General features: G+C 38.6%; 1 protein-coding gene across 10 annotated transcripts in view; it reads right to left on the bottom strand.

The window, feature by feature from the left end:
* Positions 1–17,548, bottom strand: part of HDAC4 (histone deacetylase 4) — a 144,841-nt gene that overhangs the window by 74,583 nt on the left and 52,710 nt on the right. For 8 of the 10 annotated variants that reach the window (XM_089477887.1, XM_089477885.1, XM_089477884.1 and 5 more), the window contains 4 exons: positions 15,344–15,588; positions 13,358–13,508; positions 5,100–5,270; positions 278–398 (listed from right to left, as the gene is read on the bottom strand). In XM_089477887.1, coding sequence (XP_089334013.1) covers positions 278–398; positions 5,100–5,270; positions 13,358–13,508; positions 15,344–15,588 — 688 coding nt within the window. The remainder of the gene's footprint in view (positions 1–277; positions 399–5,099; positions 5,271–13,357; positions 13,509–15,343; positions 15,589–17,548) is intronic. The other 2 variants (XM_089477890.1, XM_089477891.1) reach the window with 1 other exon arrangement.

The raw sequence follows: 17,548 nt of genomic DNA, 5'->3' as shown, positions 1-17,548 counted from the left end.
AAGTGCTGCTCCTTTTAGCACCAGCAAAAAGGTGCCTTTGCTGCCATGGCAGCAGCTTTTCAGTGCTCCTTTGGTGCAGCATGTCTAAACACTGTGCCAAAGGAGTGCCATGAAGCCCCCCACTGTGCAGTTGGACAGCCGGCATCAGGGCATGCAGATGCCACACAACTCCCCCACTCTGCCTTGAGGCCAGCATTAAACACCGGTCTGTTTAGCCCCCATGTCATCTATTTAACAGGAATGGTAAGAAATGCAGTATGGAGACAGGACCACTTACCCATACCAGAAGCGAGGGTCATTCGAAATGCAATGGTTGAGATTCCGCTGTGCCAAAGCTTTTTTTTTATTTAAGACAAACTCTTGTAATTTCATTTTTACTTCTGTGCTTGCCACTGCACCTGAAATACCAAACCAAAAGAAAAAAATGTATATGTCCACTGCTTATAAGCAAAATATACACTGTAATTAGTTAATGAACTAAATCTCAAATTACAAAAGGTTAACTAAAACTTTGAATCAAACTTTTTCAATATCGTAGGCTATCAATAAAGAATTCTTCTTTCCAATAAGCAACTGTACAACTGCTGCTTGGAAATGGAAATTTAATCAGAGATTTAGCTTTCTCCTATAAATGGAAGAGCAGCTGAATATGATTTTACACACAAAATTATACTTAAGATTAAGTCACTTATAGAAGCTACTCTTAATCAAAGGCATTTTAGAACAGACGTTTTGTAAATACTCAGGTTTTTGAGAAGTCACATCTGCAGGCAAAGGTTGGGAAAATGAATAGCTCGTGTATTGAAACTGTTTTGAAAAATCTTTCATATAAGGATTTTTGTTCACAATATGTGTATAAAATAAGTTCTACATAATCATTCAATTCACAGTCAATCATCTGTTTTGTGAAACAGAAAATCTGGAATGTATGAAAAATATGTATCTACAAAGTCAAGAACTGCATTTCCTGCAGCGTAATTTCTAATCACTGTTTACTTCACAAGACACCAGTCTATCAGTGCGTAGACTGATTCCTATGTTCTAACTTTAATGGTATAACAAACTTGACTATGTTGTCATCAGTAAGACAAGATTCTATTTTACAGGAAAATCATAGTAAAAATAAGCCAGTAAGACAGCACAGTCAGGTCTGTTATGCCATTAAAATATCAAGAATAGCTTCATTTTTAATGTGGAACGGTTATTTCCTTTAATTAAAAGTAGTCCAATGAGAAAGTATACAAAGTTGCATCTTTTGATTTGGGCAAGGTTTTCAAATATAGTGCGCCCGCGCCATGCTTGGACACATTTAACGTGGCTTCCAACGTACATGGAAGCTGCTTGGGGAGGGAAACATGCATGCGCCCCATTACTTCCTATGCTGCTTGAGCATAGGCGGATTTTCTCTTACATGGGGGGATCCGGAACGGATCCATCATGGAAGGAGAGGGCCCACTGTACATCTATTTAGTATTCAGGACAGAGAGCTAAAATGGTGGTGTGGTTTGAGCACTGGACTATGACTCTGGAAACCAGAATCTGAATACCCACTGAGCCAGGTAAAAACCCAATGGGTAACCTTGTATAAGTCACACTCTCTCAACCTTAAAGAAAGGCAAAGGCAACCCCCCTCTGAACAAATTTTGCCAAAAAAACTCTTTGATAGTTTCACCTTGTGTGTTGTGTGCCATCAAGTCATTTCCAACTTATGGCAACCCTAAGGCAAAGCTATCATGTGATTTTCTTTGCAAAATTTGTTCAGAGGAGGTTTTGCCCTTGCCTTTCTCTTAGGCTGAGGAAGTATGACTTGCCCAAGGTCACCCAATGGGTTTCCGTAGCTGAGCTGGGAATAACTCAGAAATGACTTGAAGGCACACCACCACAACAAAGTATTCAGGAAAGTTTGAAGAAATTATTTTGTTCTGAAACAGTTTTTCTACAGGTGGTATAAACCATGTATGCTAATTCATCTAAATTTCTGTCCTTTGGGTGAGCATACATTTTAGATTTCTCTTTATACCATCTTCACACATAAACAGATAAAAGTATGTCACTTGTTTATGTAGTCCTGAATTCTCTCATCTGTTTGGCATGGACTGCACAACTGCTCAGAAACAGATCAGTTCCAGCTATCAAAGATGTTTTAAAAAGTGTAATCTTATTTACAAAAAGTATGTGCTCTTTTATTATGTATGGCACTTCTGGTCTGTATCCTTCCCTCGGATTCCAAAATAACTACATCAAACAGATACAAGGGAAGAGGCAAGGATCTGGTATGATGTAGTGGTAAGTGTTGAACTAGGAGCTGGGAAATCCTAGTCCTGATTCTAACCAAGTTATCAAACCCACAAAACATATTTTACAGAAAAATAGCAGTAAAAATAAATCAATAAGTTTAACTATGAATATTTATAGTTGAAACAGTAACTCCCTGATACAATGCCATTATACCACAAAAAGTGGTCAAAACCAGGCTTACAGGCTTCCAACTAAGAGCTGCAATGCATCCAAGACTGCTGCTTCTCCTGTGAATATGCTCAATTTAACTGTTTTAATAATTGAGCAAAAGTCACAAGAAAGGAATTAGCTGAAGCACTGATGTATTCTCTTGTATCTATCTCACAGCTGTATTGTAAACCAGCTAAAGTTTATAAACATCAAACCACATTACAGTATCTTTCAGGCATAGATAATTGTGACCAAAAGGAGGTTTTAGAACTGGTTTTAGAACTGGCAAATCAACTATAGCTGTTGCACTCTATGAATATCAATTGATCTGACGCAATCTCAATGCTGAAAGTTAATCCTTTAGGTACACTAAAACCCTATTTAGAACACACTGAATTCTAAATTCCTAGTTAAACTATATTATAAACCAACACCACCATGACTTTCTGAAGACTAAAGTTCAGTTTTTGGATCGTATGCAGCCCACTACTAATTCCACACAGCTGTTTTTTAAACATCTGCACCAATACTTGAAATCTACAAGTTGAATTCAAATGTCTCCCAGCAATTTTCCACAGACACTATGCCATTTTGGGACAAAGATAGGAGATACGTACAATAATAAACAAACAAGATGGAAGACAGACTCTTGCTGAAATCCTAAACCAAAGGCAAGCAACGTATATGAGTGCTGGCATGTTAGCTGCACTAAGCACACGAAGGGTGACTTGTCTTTGAAACAAGTTGTGCAGGGTCATGTCCACCTTGGGTAGAAAGTGATTAGCATCAACAAGAGGTAATCATCTCCAAGTACAATGTGTGTATTCCACAGGGTTTGTTTCAAGGGCAAATTGCTGGTTTCCAGCATTGCAGAAAAAGTATGGTAATAGTAAAAAAAGAAGAAGGAAAGGAAAGGGAATGGAATGGAATGAAAGGAGGGGGAAAGCCATGGTTTGCCCTTTGAAACAGACAAGGAAGAAATGTTCAGTGTAATTTTGAAGACTGCTATAAACTCCAAGGCAGTGATGTGCAGCTGGGTTTCCATAGTTGTCCACTCCCCTTTATTTGTGGGGCTCTGCAGTGACTACCTCCCACCTCATTCTATACATGTCTTCTGTCACTGCCAGTGTTAGCTGTGGAGGAAAAAATTCAATTTCTTATGAACATTGCTAAATTTTGGCAGTAAACCAATGAATGACACTTAAAAATATACATCTTCTGCTTGTTTTAATGGCTTCTCCCAATTTGCTGCATAATTTCAGGTGCAGGAGCAAAGCAGCTGGAGAGATTTGGACTCAAGACCACTAAATCTGCTCGTCCTTGCACTGGATCCTGGGAACCGGTAACTATGGGATTTGATGAAGTTGTTCAAAGAAATGTCTTGATGTGAGGGCAGAAATCCAGAAGGCTACCCACCTGAACCATTCCAGATATTGACAATGTTAGGTGTGAGACTAAAAGAGAGGCCCTTTTGATGAAAGAAATCCATGCTACCACACTGGGAGTTTTCATGCATTTCAGTCACAAGGATATAGATTCTTTACTAAACTATTAGTAAAAGAGGACACAGAGGCAAGGAGTATTTCCACCATTTTTATAGTAACCACATATGCCTTGGTTGTCCCATTCAGCCCTGAAACACTTATAGCCTCTCTGGATTCAGATGCAGTTTGAGCCCCTAACTAGAAGATAGATAAGATGTTATCCAAGTCAGTGAAGACATACATACCTGCTAGACAAAGAAAGGCAATTGCTGCTGCTAGTACCTTGGTGCAGAAGAGAAAACATGATTGCAAACCTAGCGGGCCACTATACACAATCAGGGATTACTCTAGCAGTTCTTCTCTTACTAAGCACCCAAGCTTTCCATATGCAAATGGCTTGCCCTGCAGCATTATGATTGTCAGTCTGGCATACAGCCACCCTGAGACATGCCTCCAAGTCCTCATGTATACCTCAATGAGTGACAGAGGTAGTGCTGCCTCTCTCCACTTCTGCAACCTCTTTTTAAAGAAAACATTGGTGGTGGTAATCCTCCAACAACAACATTTTGCTCTTGGTGCTTCTGATTCCTCACTATGACACAAAGAGCAACTAAAATGACTACAAGGTGCATAAGGAAGCTCCTAGTGGCATAGTGTACTTGCTTTCACTGCCATGGGTATGGATGCTACCAAGCTGCTGTACCTCTTTAAAGGATTTTGGCTGTTAAGTTTAGCTCAGAATAGGAACAATTGATCCTTAACAATGATTGTCTGAACTCCCTTCCTAATGAGGACATGAAAGTAGGAATTGACTCCAGGTGATTTCCCCGGAACAGTGGTCCCCAAACTGTGCTCTTTAAGGGATTTTGGACTTCAGCTCCCAGAATCCCAGATTATTGGCCAACATGGCTGAGGGTTCTGGGAGCTGAAATCCAAAATCTCTTAAAGGGCACAGTTTGGGGACCACTGCCCTAGAACATACCAGGCTGAATTGTGTTTGGGCAAAATCTTTCAACTGTGTTCAGGCAAAGCCTTTCAATATCTTCATAAAGACCTTACATGGCCTTTAAAAATGTGTTAAAACTCAGCAACAGAATGTCTAAATGCTACAAAGATGAGCAGATGGCCACCCATCACATTCGCTGAAAGGGCTGTTGGCCAACATACCAAGATAGACTTTTTGCTGGGGCACTGCAGTGCCTGGTGTTGCTTGAGCTTGGAACAAAAGGATATGGCTTGTTTTGAGCTTTTCATCCTCCATTTTTACAGGATTGGAGAGAGCCTTTTTCTTAATCTCCATCAATACTGTATTCAAGGAATCATCAAAGAGATGTCTGCCTGAGAATGGAATAGTAGTGAGGTTAGGTTTAGGCTTGATATCTACAGCTAAGGTTTCTCAGCCAAAAGTTATGTCGGGCCAGCATCGCTGAAGCCTCAGATCTAGCTTCTAGCTCATTATGGGAGCAATTCTGTGGTTATGAAGAGTTCACTGCACCCAAAATTGTGAGGGTTGTACACTTCCCCCGCCATCACCACAACTGACGCCAAATTCCAGGAGATACTGTAGTCCTGTGATCCAGGAGGATACCAAAACATCCTCATACACCACATATACCTATGAAACTAAAGGGCAGAACATCTTTTTTCTTTTGTGTTTCTAATGTAGCAAGTCCCTAAATGTCCAGGACCATGTTCCACTGGAAACACTTTGTAGAAAAACTGCAGCAGCCATGGATTGTGGAGGTAAGGGAAAATTTAATTTTAGAGTAGTGTAATGCAAACATACAAACTAACCACATATTTTAGAGGTGGGTTTTTAAATGATTTTTAATGACAATATATTCCAGGGGAAGAACAGTCAGACAAATAATCCATATACAATGACAGTCATTCATTAAAGTATACATCAAGTCTCTAACATGAAGGGCCAATATGGGGGCGAGGAAAAATACGGGGGGGGGGGGGGGGAGAAGGCCACTCCTTTTTAAACTCTAAACTCTGAGTCTGCCTCCTTAAACTTGAATGAGGAATCTTATCCAAAACGAGCTTCCCTCCTCTCCTTGGGGGAAAACAAACAATAGCAGGAATTGATTAGAAGAGAAGTACGGTGGATCATTAAAAGAAGCTAAAAGAATAGTTAGATATTTTTGGCCTTCACAGTGACAATGTTGGCTCCATTTTTAATGTATTTATATGCAGTCTTAACGTATTTTTCTTTTGGTGCAGTGTTTCCAATATACCTCTTTTCCTTTCAGTTTTTAGATGGCACCAAGAATTTAAAATTATCTGCTTTCCACAATTGTGGATTAAAAAACTTCCTGATTTATTTTAATTATGTAACTATCTGAGCTCTGTAAATGTTTTGACATTATTAATGTTTATGAATAATATATGATTTGACAGAAAAGCCACCAACTATCTGAATGACTGTAACAAGGAAGACACAGGAACCATAGGACTCAAATTACAAGAAGATTCTCACAAATCACTAGGAAGAACGTCATAATGATAACTGTATGACAATGGAACTGTCATCAGACAGTGGTGGACCTTCCTTCATTAGAGGTTTTTAAACAAAGGTCCAATAGCTATTTTGCAGAGGTCCTTTAAGTGTGTGCTCATGCACTTGCAGGGGATGTACAGGATGATCCCTCTATAATTTTCTGTCTGTGCTCAATAAAGTCCAAGGACACTCACTTTCCATCTCATGAAAAAACACAGTATCAATGACATCATTTACAGCTAACAAAGTCTGGGCACTTCTTAGAATACAATCTACATAGGCTGCATAGTTTCATTTTATGTAACTGAGTAGGTCTACTTACTTGTTCTAAACATTATGGTAATTAGGTGATAATCCATGCATGCTTTCTAAAGAAACATCTGAATTTGAAAATGGGAAATTAGGTTTAAACCTATGATGTAAGATTTAATTTTATATCCATGTATCTGGAAAAAGCACCTCTAAATTCAGTATCACTTACAAAAATGTACTATTAGATTTTTTAACCCCTTGTCAAAATGCTTTGATTTAAACTGATTCGAGAACCCAACAGCACCTGCTCCAAACAGCAAACTATAACAGAATAAAATTTTATGGTGACAGAATTTACAGACATAGTCTGGAAAATCAGAATGCAAAGGGGTGTTTAGCATCTTTGAGATTCCTTTCAGTCTCAAAGGTGCTACAAAATACCTTTTCGGTAAATTTTTAAGACACTGATAGTGGTCATCTATTTTCCCATTCAAATATCTTTTTGAATGCAAACTTCCCTACTACATACAATCCTGACATCTGGACTAAGATGAAAATTATTTTTAAAGAAAACAAGATAGGGAACAAATACAGCCTTGCAAAAACATAAATACATATTATAGTCTGTGTAGGGGGTTTTGTACCCAGTCTACCCACATGTAAATAAATGGTTTAAAAAAGATCCCTAAAACTAAAATTCAGATTTCAGAAAAATTGGTTTAAAAACAACTGTTCTGAGATTACCAAAAAATCTATTTGTTTTGCAAATCTATCAAAACTTAAAGCACTGAATCCTCTAATGCCACAATTTGAACACTATGTTTGAGTTATTGTGGGATTATACAGGTTTGAAAAATTGTGATTTCATTTTTATTTAATTTTTTTATCCAAAGTGAAAACTTTTACTTTTATTGGGGTCCTTGACTCACCCCAATGTATTTTTGCAGAAGGGAAGTCTTCACAACTGAAGACAAGGATTCTCCCCAGCAACACACCAGTATTCTCAGAACATGGATGGGCTTAATTTGTGTCAGGATTCAGTCTTGGAGCAACGTGAATTCACTATAAAACTAAGGGGCTCGACAGATGGGTGGCAAAATGCCGCCCCTGTTTGGCCCGGATCATTGCCGCAGCAACCAAATGGCACGGCAATGATCCTCTCCCTCTCGGGAGCAAAAAGAAGCTGCTGAAAGTAGTTTCCTGGAAGGGGTGCAACTGGCACACTCACATACTGTGACCGCACGCACCCTTTCTGGACAGCACCATTTTGGTGCTGCGCCACACTCATGTAGTCATAGGCAAGCCATGATGACAGTGTGCCACCAAGAATTCTATATTCTTGAATTACTTCAGATATGTTATTTTATGTATTCAAAGTTATGTGTTTAAGAAAAGTATTATTAAAAAGAAAATACTTGAGCCGGCTCAACCAAAAGTGCACTAAATGATCGAGTAACAAAAAATAATTACCATATGTAGTCGTGTACAAGTTGACTTCATGTATAAGTCGAGGGAAGGTTTTCAGGGTCAAAATCATGGATTTTGATTTGACCCGTGGATAAGTTGAGGGTGAAACCCTGGGGGTCTATGACAAAGGATGTAAAGGGGGAAACACCACTTCCTTCCCTCCTTCTCCCAACCACCTAACAACACTTCCTAGGTGCTAGAGGAGAGGTTTGAAAATCAGACTGGGGAGAAAAAGAATTGGAGTTAAATGAGGTGTTTCTTTGATGGAAAGAGAAAACTTTAAAATTGGACCTGGAAAGGAAAGAAGAGGAACTAAAAGGGGTGTTTCTTTGATGGGAAGATAAGGCTTTCAAAATGGACTGGTAATCACTTTCACACACACACACACAAAACTCCTGCCTCAAGGCACAAAGAGTGGGATAACAGGCAGTGCTTGTTTCAGGACCTTTCCAAGCAGTATTAGAGTACTGACCTGTATATAAGTCGACCCAGGATTTTAGGGTCAATTTTGAGGCATAAATATCTTGACTTATAGTTGAGTATATACAGTATTAACATATCCATTATATTCACAGTTACATGTGACCAAACTACACTGAACAAATGAAGGAAACATCTAAGACTTAGTACACACAGTCCTTTTAAGGGCCTTCATAGCTGAGAATAAATGATACTGGAAGGGAGAAATAATTTGCTGCCCCCCTAATTGTGCCCTACATTTGATTTTCTCTACCCCGGGTTTAATATATACATGTTTTTGCATTTTCTTTAGAGATTATTACAAGTGAAAGTCTTTTTTTCTAACATATCTCAAAAGCTTTTGCTTTTAAAGTAATGTAGTGATGAAAAAGGATATGATAATGTTGCATTCACCTTATAAAGTGATGTTGCATTTGCTTAATAGCATCTTACATATTTTTTACTTTGCTTGATACCAGGGTTGGAAAAAAAGCAGATTAAAAAAACCCAAATCCAGGGTGTTGTGTTTTTTTTAATTTAAACCAGTTTTTCTGCATTAGCATGTAGGACTATACCAATAGAGCACTAAATCAGAAAATTAAGTAACAAAATGCAGTTCAGATGCTATGGCCACTATCTTTAAAAGGTGCTCTTATAAAACAGGTTGTTTTGGTTGAACTTATGTTAACCAAAGGATTTGTTTCTGAATGGCATTTTTGCACTATAAAATAAAGTGATTAAAATGAAGCAACTGACACTGAATACTTGTCTCTAACAATAGCAATAGCACTTTACATTTCTATTCTGCTTCATAGTGAACTAAGAACTCTCTCAGTGAAATAAATAAATAAATAAATAAATAAATAAATAAATAAATAAAGGTGGTTTACAATGTGTTAGCCAATTGCCTCCAGCAAGCTAGGAGGCATTCATTTTACAGTGGTACCCCGGGTTACGAAATTAATTCGTTCCGCCGCCGCTTTCGTAACCCGGAAACTTTCGCTAGCCGAATAGCCCATAGGCGCTAATAGCGAAAGCCGCGATTTCGTGTGAAATCGCGCCGAAAAGCACCAAAAATTTTTTTTGTAAGCCGAAAAAAAAAACGTAACCCGGAACAGTTTTTTTCTTTGGGATTTTTTCGTATCCCGGGAATTTCGTAAGGCGGTGCTTTCGTATCCCGGGGTACCACTGTACTGACCTACGAAAGGATGGACAGTTGAGTCAGCCTGGAACCAATCTAGGATCTATCTCACACCATTGTGGCTACAGTACTGGCATTTAACCACTGTGCCACCAGGGCTCCAATGAACTGTTAAAATAAAAATGTTTAAATTTAAACAGTCATTGTTACAGTGGGCCCTTGGTATTCATTGGGGTTTGGTTCCAGGATCCCCAGTGGATAACAAAATCCATGGATACCCAAGTCCCATTAATTATAATGGCATATTAAAATTGTGTTCCTTATATAACATAGCAAAAACAAGATTTGCTTTTTTGGAATTTATAAATATTTTATCAATATTTTCAAGCCATGTGGATAAAAAATCCATGGAAACATAGGCCAACTGTATAATTAAACTGTTTCTTACTTCACTTGTTGATTGTTATTTAAAGGCAATATCTTCTATATTTTCATTGTTTAATACAAGCATACCCTGCCTTTCAACAGCTCACTTTCCAATGTCTTGCTCTTTCGACAGCAGGTGCCACTACATGTCATCAACTCCCTTTCCACAGTTTAGAGTGAAAACACAAGGGCTCCTATACAGCAATTCCTTGAACTTCCTTCCACTGTTGAAGGAGATATTCTTTATGAGTAGGAACCACAGTCAGGTTGGGCACAAATCATATGATACCACAACTCCACAGTACAGTGATACAGGCATACCATACTAATTCGACAAATTAGGGATCAGAGCACATATTGGTTCAGTATTTCAATGATTTCCTCTTTTTGACAGTGCTGTGGTCCCTAAACTGTCAAATGGGGGGGGGGGTTCCTGTACCTGCAAACAGGCATAATTATAACTACCTGCTGGCCAATTTTAAAGGTACCCCCAACACCTGAAAATTAGTTCCAAGATCCTAAAACTCAGGGATTAGAACCATACAGCTTTGTTTTTCATGGAGCTCACCAACCACCATACTTTGATGCAGGCCCTGGGCCCCTCTTATAAAATGGAAATTGGGAGCAGAAAAAGGAGAATTCCTGGGCTTTTTGGTATTTCTTAGAAATAGGGTGGAAAATGCATGGTCCATGGGCTGCATGTGGCCCTCAGGGGCCAATCTTCTGCCCTCAAATACTGCCTTTGAGTGAATGTAGGTGACAGCTTTGTCATGTTTTGCCCCCATAAGCCTGCTTAGGCCCAAGAGAGGTTTTCTCTCAAAAGGTATTGATCTGATTGACATTCCTTAGGTTAAAATTAGAGAGGACAAAAAAAGGACTGAAATTGTCCCCACACTATAAGGGGCCTGGGGAGGCAAAAACATGTTTTCATTTTTCTTCCCTGAGGCATGTAGTTAAGGGTGCAAGAGGGCCAGACCCTATCCCCCATGAGTCTTCCTCTTTTGTATCATGTGTTCTTAGACTGTAAGCCTGAGGGCAGGGAACCGTCTAATTAAAAGATTGTATGTATAGTGCTGTGTAAATTTACAGCGCTATATAAATAAAGTTTAATAATAATAATAATAATAATAATAATAATAATAAGTCACCCACCCTTGCTTTACAAAAAGGTAGAATCATAGGGTTGAAAGAGACCACAAGGACCATTCAGTCCAACCCCTGCCACACAATCATAACAATCCAGGTAGATGGCCACCAAGCCTCTGTTTAAAAATTTTCAAAGAAGAAGACTCCACTACTCTCTGAGAGAGTGTGTTCTTACTGCCAGGAAGTTCTTCCTAACATTTAGATGGAATCTCTTTTCCTGTAGTTTGAATCCATTGCACCATTTCCAGTCTCTGCAGCAAAAAACAACATGGAAATACACACATAGCTGTGTCCTGTTTTGCCTGCCAACCACCTAAAGATATTCTACAAAACTGAAAAGGAGCTTATGGCCAGTTCCAGTTTTGTTTGGGTGGGACCCAGAGGAGCAAAAATGGCCCCTGGGCCCCAGGAGTTTATCTACCTCCACTTCAAAAACATTTGAATGCAACCCTCTTCATACAAAATACAAAACCGGTCTGCAGATTACATTAAAAGTAGGGCTCTCAGGGAACTGGCAAGATTTTCAGGCACCTTTCAAAATTTAAGGCCTGAGCGTTATGAATACCAGAAAAGATCAAACAGATAAATAAAACATCTAGGGCAAATCAAGCCTGAACTCCCCCTAGAAGCCAAAGTGACTAAACCAAGGATATCATACTTTGGACACATTATGAGATGGTATGTAATGTAATGTAAAAGTTTATTCAGTCATTGACCAGCAAGAGATGGTATGACTCACTGTAAAAGAGGATTATGTTTGGCAAAGTGAAAGGCAGTAGGAAAGGGTATGTCTGCTTACAGGTGGATTAATTCAATCAAGGAAATCATGGTTATTTAGATCTGAGCAGTTTTTTAGACATCCTCTAATAAATCCCCTGCAAACCAACAAGGCTTGAAAATTATGTCCCTCACTGGGCCAGAACAGGCCTTCAGAAGGACTATCTGAATGTGATGTTTTACCCCCACATGTGATACAATTTTTGAATACAGTTTTAAAAGGCATAAGACAAAGTTTTCACAGTAAATCAGAAGCAGGAGATGAAAAATATGTGAACATGAGGTCATGGAATATGGTGAGAAGTTGAAGCAAAATAGGTAATCGGTTAACAAAGGGGTAAACTAAGAGGATGTCCTAAATGTTGCTGATCAAATGGCAGATGGTAAGAACTGATGAAAACAGATGTGCATGCTGAAGCATGTGCATAAAAGACAGGGGACATGGAGCTTGCCTAAAAGCTACTCAGTTCTAGAATGTTCAAAAAAGAGGCTACTGCATGTGGACAAACCCATTTGGGTGATTCATACAGACCATGAAGAAAAATTGCTAAAGGGTTTAACAGAGCTCTTTTTGATCACCAACATTCTTGGCATGCACACATAGGAATGCAAGCGCCATGTAATAGTGCAACACAGAATTCTGCATGATTCAGTTTATCTCCATCGGTTCTTTCTTATTTGCATATATACAAGTTACTCAATCTGAGTAACTTCAACCAAGCAGAATGGAAGCAAACATAAACCTCTCAGTCCTCATAATGTCCTAGCATCGTTTGCAAACATGCTCATGAATGGACTGGTGAGACACACTATGGCTCATAGCATAATTTCCTACATATATGTGTGTGCACATGTATGTGTGTCTTTGTCTGTGTGCACAAGTATTATATAAAATCACAAAAAACCCTGCAAATATGCTCCATAAGCATGCATAAGCAAGACTGTTTTGTGAAACTGCCAAACCAGTATCCTCTAGGTAAGGTAAGTTTTCAACTACAACAGAAACACTTTCAAAATGTTTTATCAATTAAAATTAAAAATATTATACTCCTCTTTAAATTCCTTCCTTCAGGTTATAAACACAGTAGCAGTCGGCATTAGTACAGCATGAACTTTCATAATGGCTCTCCTTGCAGAAACATATATTTGTGTTACAGTGTAACTGTTCTGAACAGTAACCAGATAAGAGTTACCCATCCCTATCTGTGTATCGCTACACAGGTCACTGACATCATCCACCTTGCTGATACTTACTTTCTTTCCCTTTCTCTTTATTTTTAAGCTGCTGCAGTTTCTGTTCTCTATGCTGTTTCTCTAACTCTTGCTCCTGCCGATGCTGTTCTAGTTTTCTCTGGTGTTCCATGAGTTCCTGTTGATGTTTCATGGCAAGAATCTCCTGCTGTTGCTGTAGAGGCAGAAAGGTGGAACAAGGAGAGAGGGGAACAGTAAGTTTACACAATCTTTATCATCTCAGAGTAAAACTTCTTAAAAACTTACATTAAAGGTTAAACTAAAGTCCCTGTGAAAGGAAGAGAAGGACTGGCACAACCAAAGAAATATTTTCTGATCATGAGTTAGATGCCTTTTAAAGTACAATGAACAAATATTTTCACAACACAGTCCTGTACACTAAACAAGATGATTTTTTTAAAAAAAAAACAGAAGCATTCAAGACACAATAAAATGGTTGTTGAATGACTTGGATTAAGGGACCTTCAATCTATTTTTGGACAGCATACTTTCAATGCAGGGGCAAGCAACTTTGGGAGATCTGGAAGCCAATTTTATACCCCAGGAGGCCACAGGCTGTCAAGAAAACAGAAACAGAAAAGCAAAAGCAGATGCTGATGGAAATCAACATTTGATTTGTTGTTGTTGTTTTAAAAATTCAACAGTGAACAAGAGACATTAACTTACTGAAAGGTGAATCACCACTCCTGGAAGCTTTTGGAAGAGGCAATTTTCAGACACCCATAGGACAGAAAATGAGTGGCCTAGGGCAGTGCTACTTCAGCTATGTGGGAGACCAGCAGGTCTTTCTCACTGTGACAGGGACTGCCACCATATCTGTGCCCACTGACCACAACTACCATATATATATTTTTCTTTCCTGGAAACTTGCAATGGACTGGCAGCAAGTAGCTCATGGACTAACACCAGTCCACAGACCACCACTTTTGAGTTGTGCTTGTCTAGGGAACTCTGGAGGACACTAAAACAGCCTTGGGAGTTGCATGTGGTCCAAATGCTGCACTCTGCTCATCTTTCATCTAGAGAGTAGATACTCTTGTATATTTGAGAACCTCATTTTAATTCTAATCTTTCTGATTGCTACAATTTATGCTCTTAAATATATGTAACAATTACATCATCCCACTTTCACCACTGACCCTTCACAGATCTTTGATTATGAGCAAAGGACTCTCTGAAGAGAAAGCTGAATTACTGAGCAGCTTGAATCATACCATCTCTCTTTTTAGAAATTTAACTAGTAATATTTGCCGACTTTGAAATACACAATTGCTGAGAGTTACTTATTTTTAATACCAAAAACAGCCAACAAGCACTGCAAAAACCAGTACTCACTGAGGTCATATTTTCCTGTATTCCTCTCAGCAACTGCTCATTGATGGTTTGCTGAACATCAAAACATGAACATCTCACTACCTGGGAATAAGCTTTTGACAAATGAACAGACTAAATGTTTGGAGGCATACTCAAGCAGTCATAGCAATCAGAGACTAAGAAGATAGCATGGCAAGACAGTAAGCCTTAGAGCCACCCCGAGAGTCCTCAAAAATATTTTAACAACAAAACCAAATATTAAAAATCATCAAAATAAATCTATAAACTCACTGGATCAACGATCAGCAAGATAGGAACGTTCTGCTAGTGTTCTGACATGTAGTATACAGGATATTAATGAATGATAAGATCCCCCCCCCCCTTTAAAACATGTACACACAAACCACTCAAGTAGGCAAGATGAATAAAATGTACATACACAAACACAGTCACATACAAATATATTTCTATCCTGCTATACAGTCTGATAAATATCAACTTATTTAACACATATCAGCCAAAACGAGAGATATAAACCCACTGAATGACTTACATGTGTGTTGGTTTACAATTTAGCAACTGATTCCGTGGGTCTCAAGTTGTGACCAGCAGCTGGATTTAAAACTCCAATCCAATACTGAAAACAACTCTAACTTGCTGATTTGCATGTCTCACCTTTATGTGTTCATGCAGCTGAGCTTCATGCTGACGAGAGAGCTGTTCATGTTGTCTCTGGAATTCTGCTATGAGGATCTGTCTCTGGATCTGCTGTTTTTGTTTGAGGGCCAGCAGCTCCTGCTGGAGCTGCTGTTCACGCAATGTAGGCTCAGCCACTGGGATGGAGAACTGATGGTCCAAGCGGAGATCCATAGGAACTACAGATGGCGCAACTTGCAAGGGTAGTGTTGTGGTCACATCAACTGTAATACACAAAGGAAAAAGATCAGCTCATCTCTGATGATAAACATGCTAGCTAAAACAAGGATTCACTCTCATATTTAAAATATTCAAGGATTTTGAAGTTTTAAATTATGGAATTGTTTCATGGCAATACAAAAGTACAAACAGAAAGATGTAAATTTTACATTTAACAACTTTCACATATGCTCACAGCTGTGTGTGCAGCCATTAAAAATTATACACCTTCCAGGTTCTCATCTCACAATGAATTACTGCACAAACAGAAAGAATCGATTAGGTTACCAGCGGCAGTACTAGAAACTTTTTCAAGTCTGTGATTTTAAAAAAAATCAGCAACAATTTGGGCTGCAGTTTTAAGTGGTTTAGTTGCAAGACTAGCTGGGTAAAGCCTGTGGTCTACTGGAGTATCTTAATTACCCACATACTTTCCTAGAAACCCCAGCAGAAGATGTTCGAAATTGCTGACAGCCAACTGCAGCCTGGAATTCTTGTTTCAACTTACTCTCTCTACCAGAAGACCAGAAGGGTTGAGGTCAATGGAAGGCTCCATTCATGCTGACTTTCAGAAAACAAGAAGCCTTTCATAATAGTAAAATTAAACCTTCACTCTCAAGGAACAGCCTGCAATCAACTTTACAATACTGACTCTGACCAGCAATATTCATTAAAATTTGCATGTCCCTATGAGATCCAATTAAAAATAAAATTTTACATAATCATGGTAAATCAATACATTTTTTATCCCAAAACATTTTTGCTACCAATCTCATCTGGAACTCAAACATGCCTGTCTTTCTTTATATTAGGATACACAGTTGTCATGAATATTTCCTTGAATACAGTAGTTCCCACTGCCCTTCAAAGACCCCACCTGACAACTGATGTGTAAAGTAAATGTGCCACAAACTACATTTTATACAGTCAACCCTCCACATTCGCTGGGGTTAGGGACACAGAATGCCCATGAAAGTGGAGAAACCACAAATAATAAAACTCTTTTAATATTTTACCTGAGAAACACCTCTTTAGGAACTTCTAGGTCCTCCAGAGAAATTATATGGTCAACACCTGCTGGAAGCTGACCACAGAAATATGCTGGACAATTCACAAATACCTAGTGAAGTGCTCTTACTAGGAATCTCTATGTCCACCAGTGCAACCTCTGGTGGTAGTTGGCTATGGAGTCATGCTGGAGGACATAGAGATTCCTAGTAAGAACATGTTAATCAAATCCGTGAATAATAAAAGCCCCAAATGTGGAGGGATGACTGTGAAAGGACTTAATGTAAATCATCAGCAACATAGTCAAATCTTACTATTTTTTAAAGGTACTTTTCTATGTGACTTCTCACATTTGGCTAATAAAACCAGGTCTTATTACACTGCAGAAGGCCTATTTCGGAAGAAAACTTTCATATTTTCACTATTTGTTGGAAACATAATCCACACCTCATATGCCTTTAGTACGAGACAAGTATGCCAGCTGCAGAGATCATCAACATCCTTCCCATTCATTGTATTCACAGACTGGTGCGTCAAACATGACTCATACTATTTTAGTCACAAAAAAACTATCAGACATGCCATGAGTTCCAAACAGAAGCAATGAGTGCATCTGACCCCCAGTACTCTTTGGAAACAATAAAACCTTCTCTGCTTAATGAACATGTCAACCAAACAGAAAAAAGCCTGTATTGTCATGAATATTTTATGGAGAACTAGAAAATTGCTTTTAACAGCTATGGCTTCACAGCATATTCGTATGATCAGATTCATGACGTCTACAAAAAATACAAAGACCATATTCAGAGTTTTAATGACAAATGCCAAAGGCACAAATTATATCTAAATTATGAATAGGTTGTATTCTTGGTTCAGTCTTTTCTGGCATCACAAAACACACACACACACACACACACACTACAGATTTTCAAAGATTTTCTAATTTTTGTTGGATAG

Source organism: Sceloporus occidentalis, unplaced genomic scaffold (genome assembly GCF_023333645.1).
Source record: "Sceloporus occidentalis isolate IW3139 unplaced genomic scaffold, rSceOcc1.0.p SCAF_12, whole genome shotgun sequence".
Classification (NCBI taxonomy): domain Eukaryota; kingdom Metazoa; phylum Chordata; class Lepidosauria; order Squamata; family Phrynosomatidae; genus Sceloporus; species Sceloporus occidentalis.
Note: the sequence above shows the minus strand (reverse complement) of the source record. Positions and strands in the feature narration are given on the sequence as shown.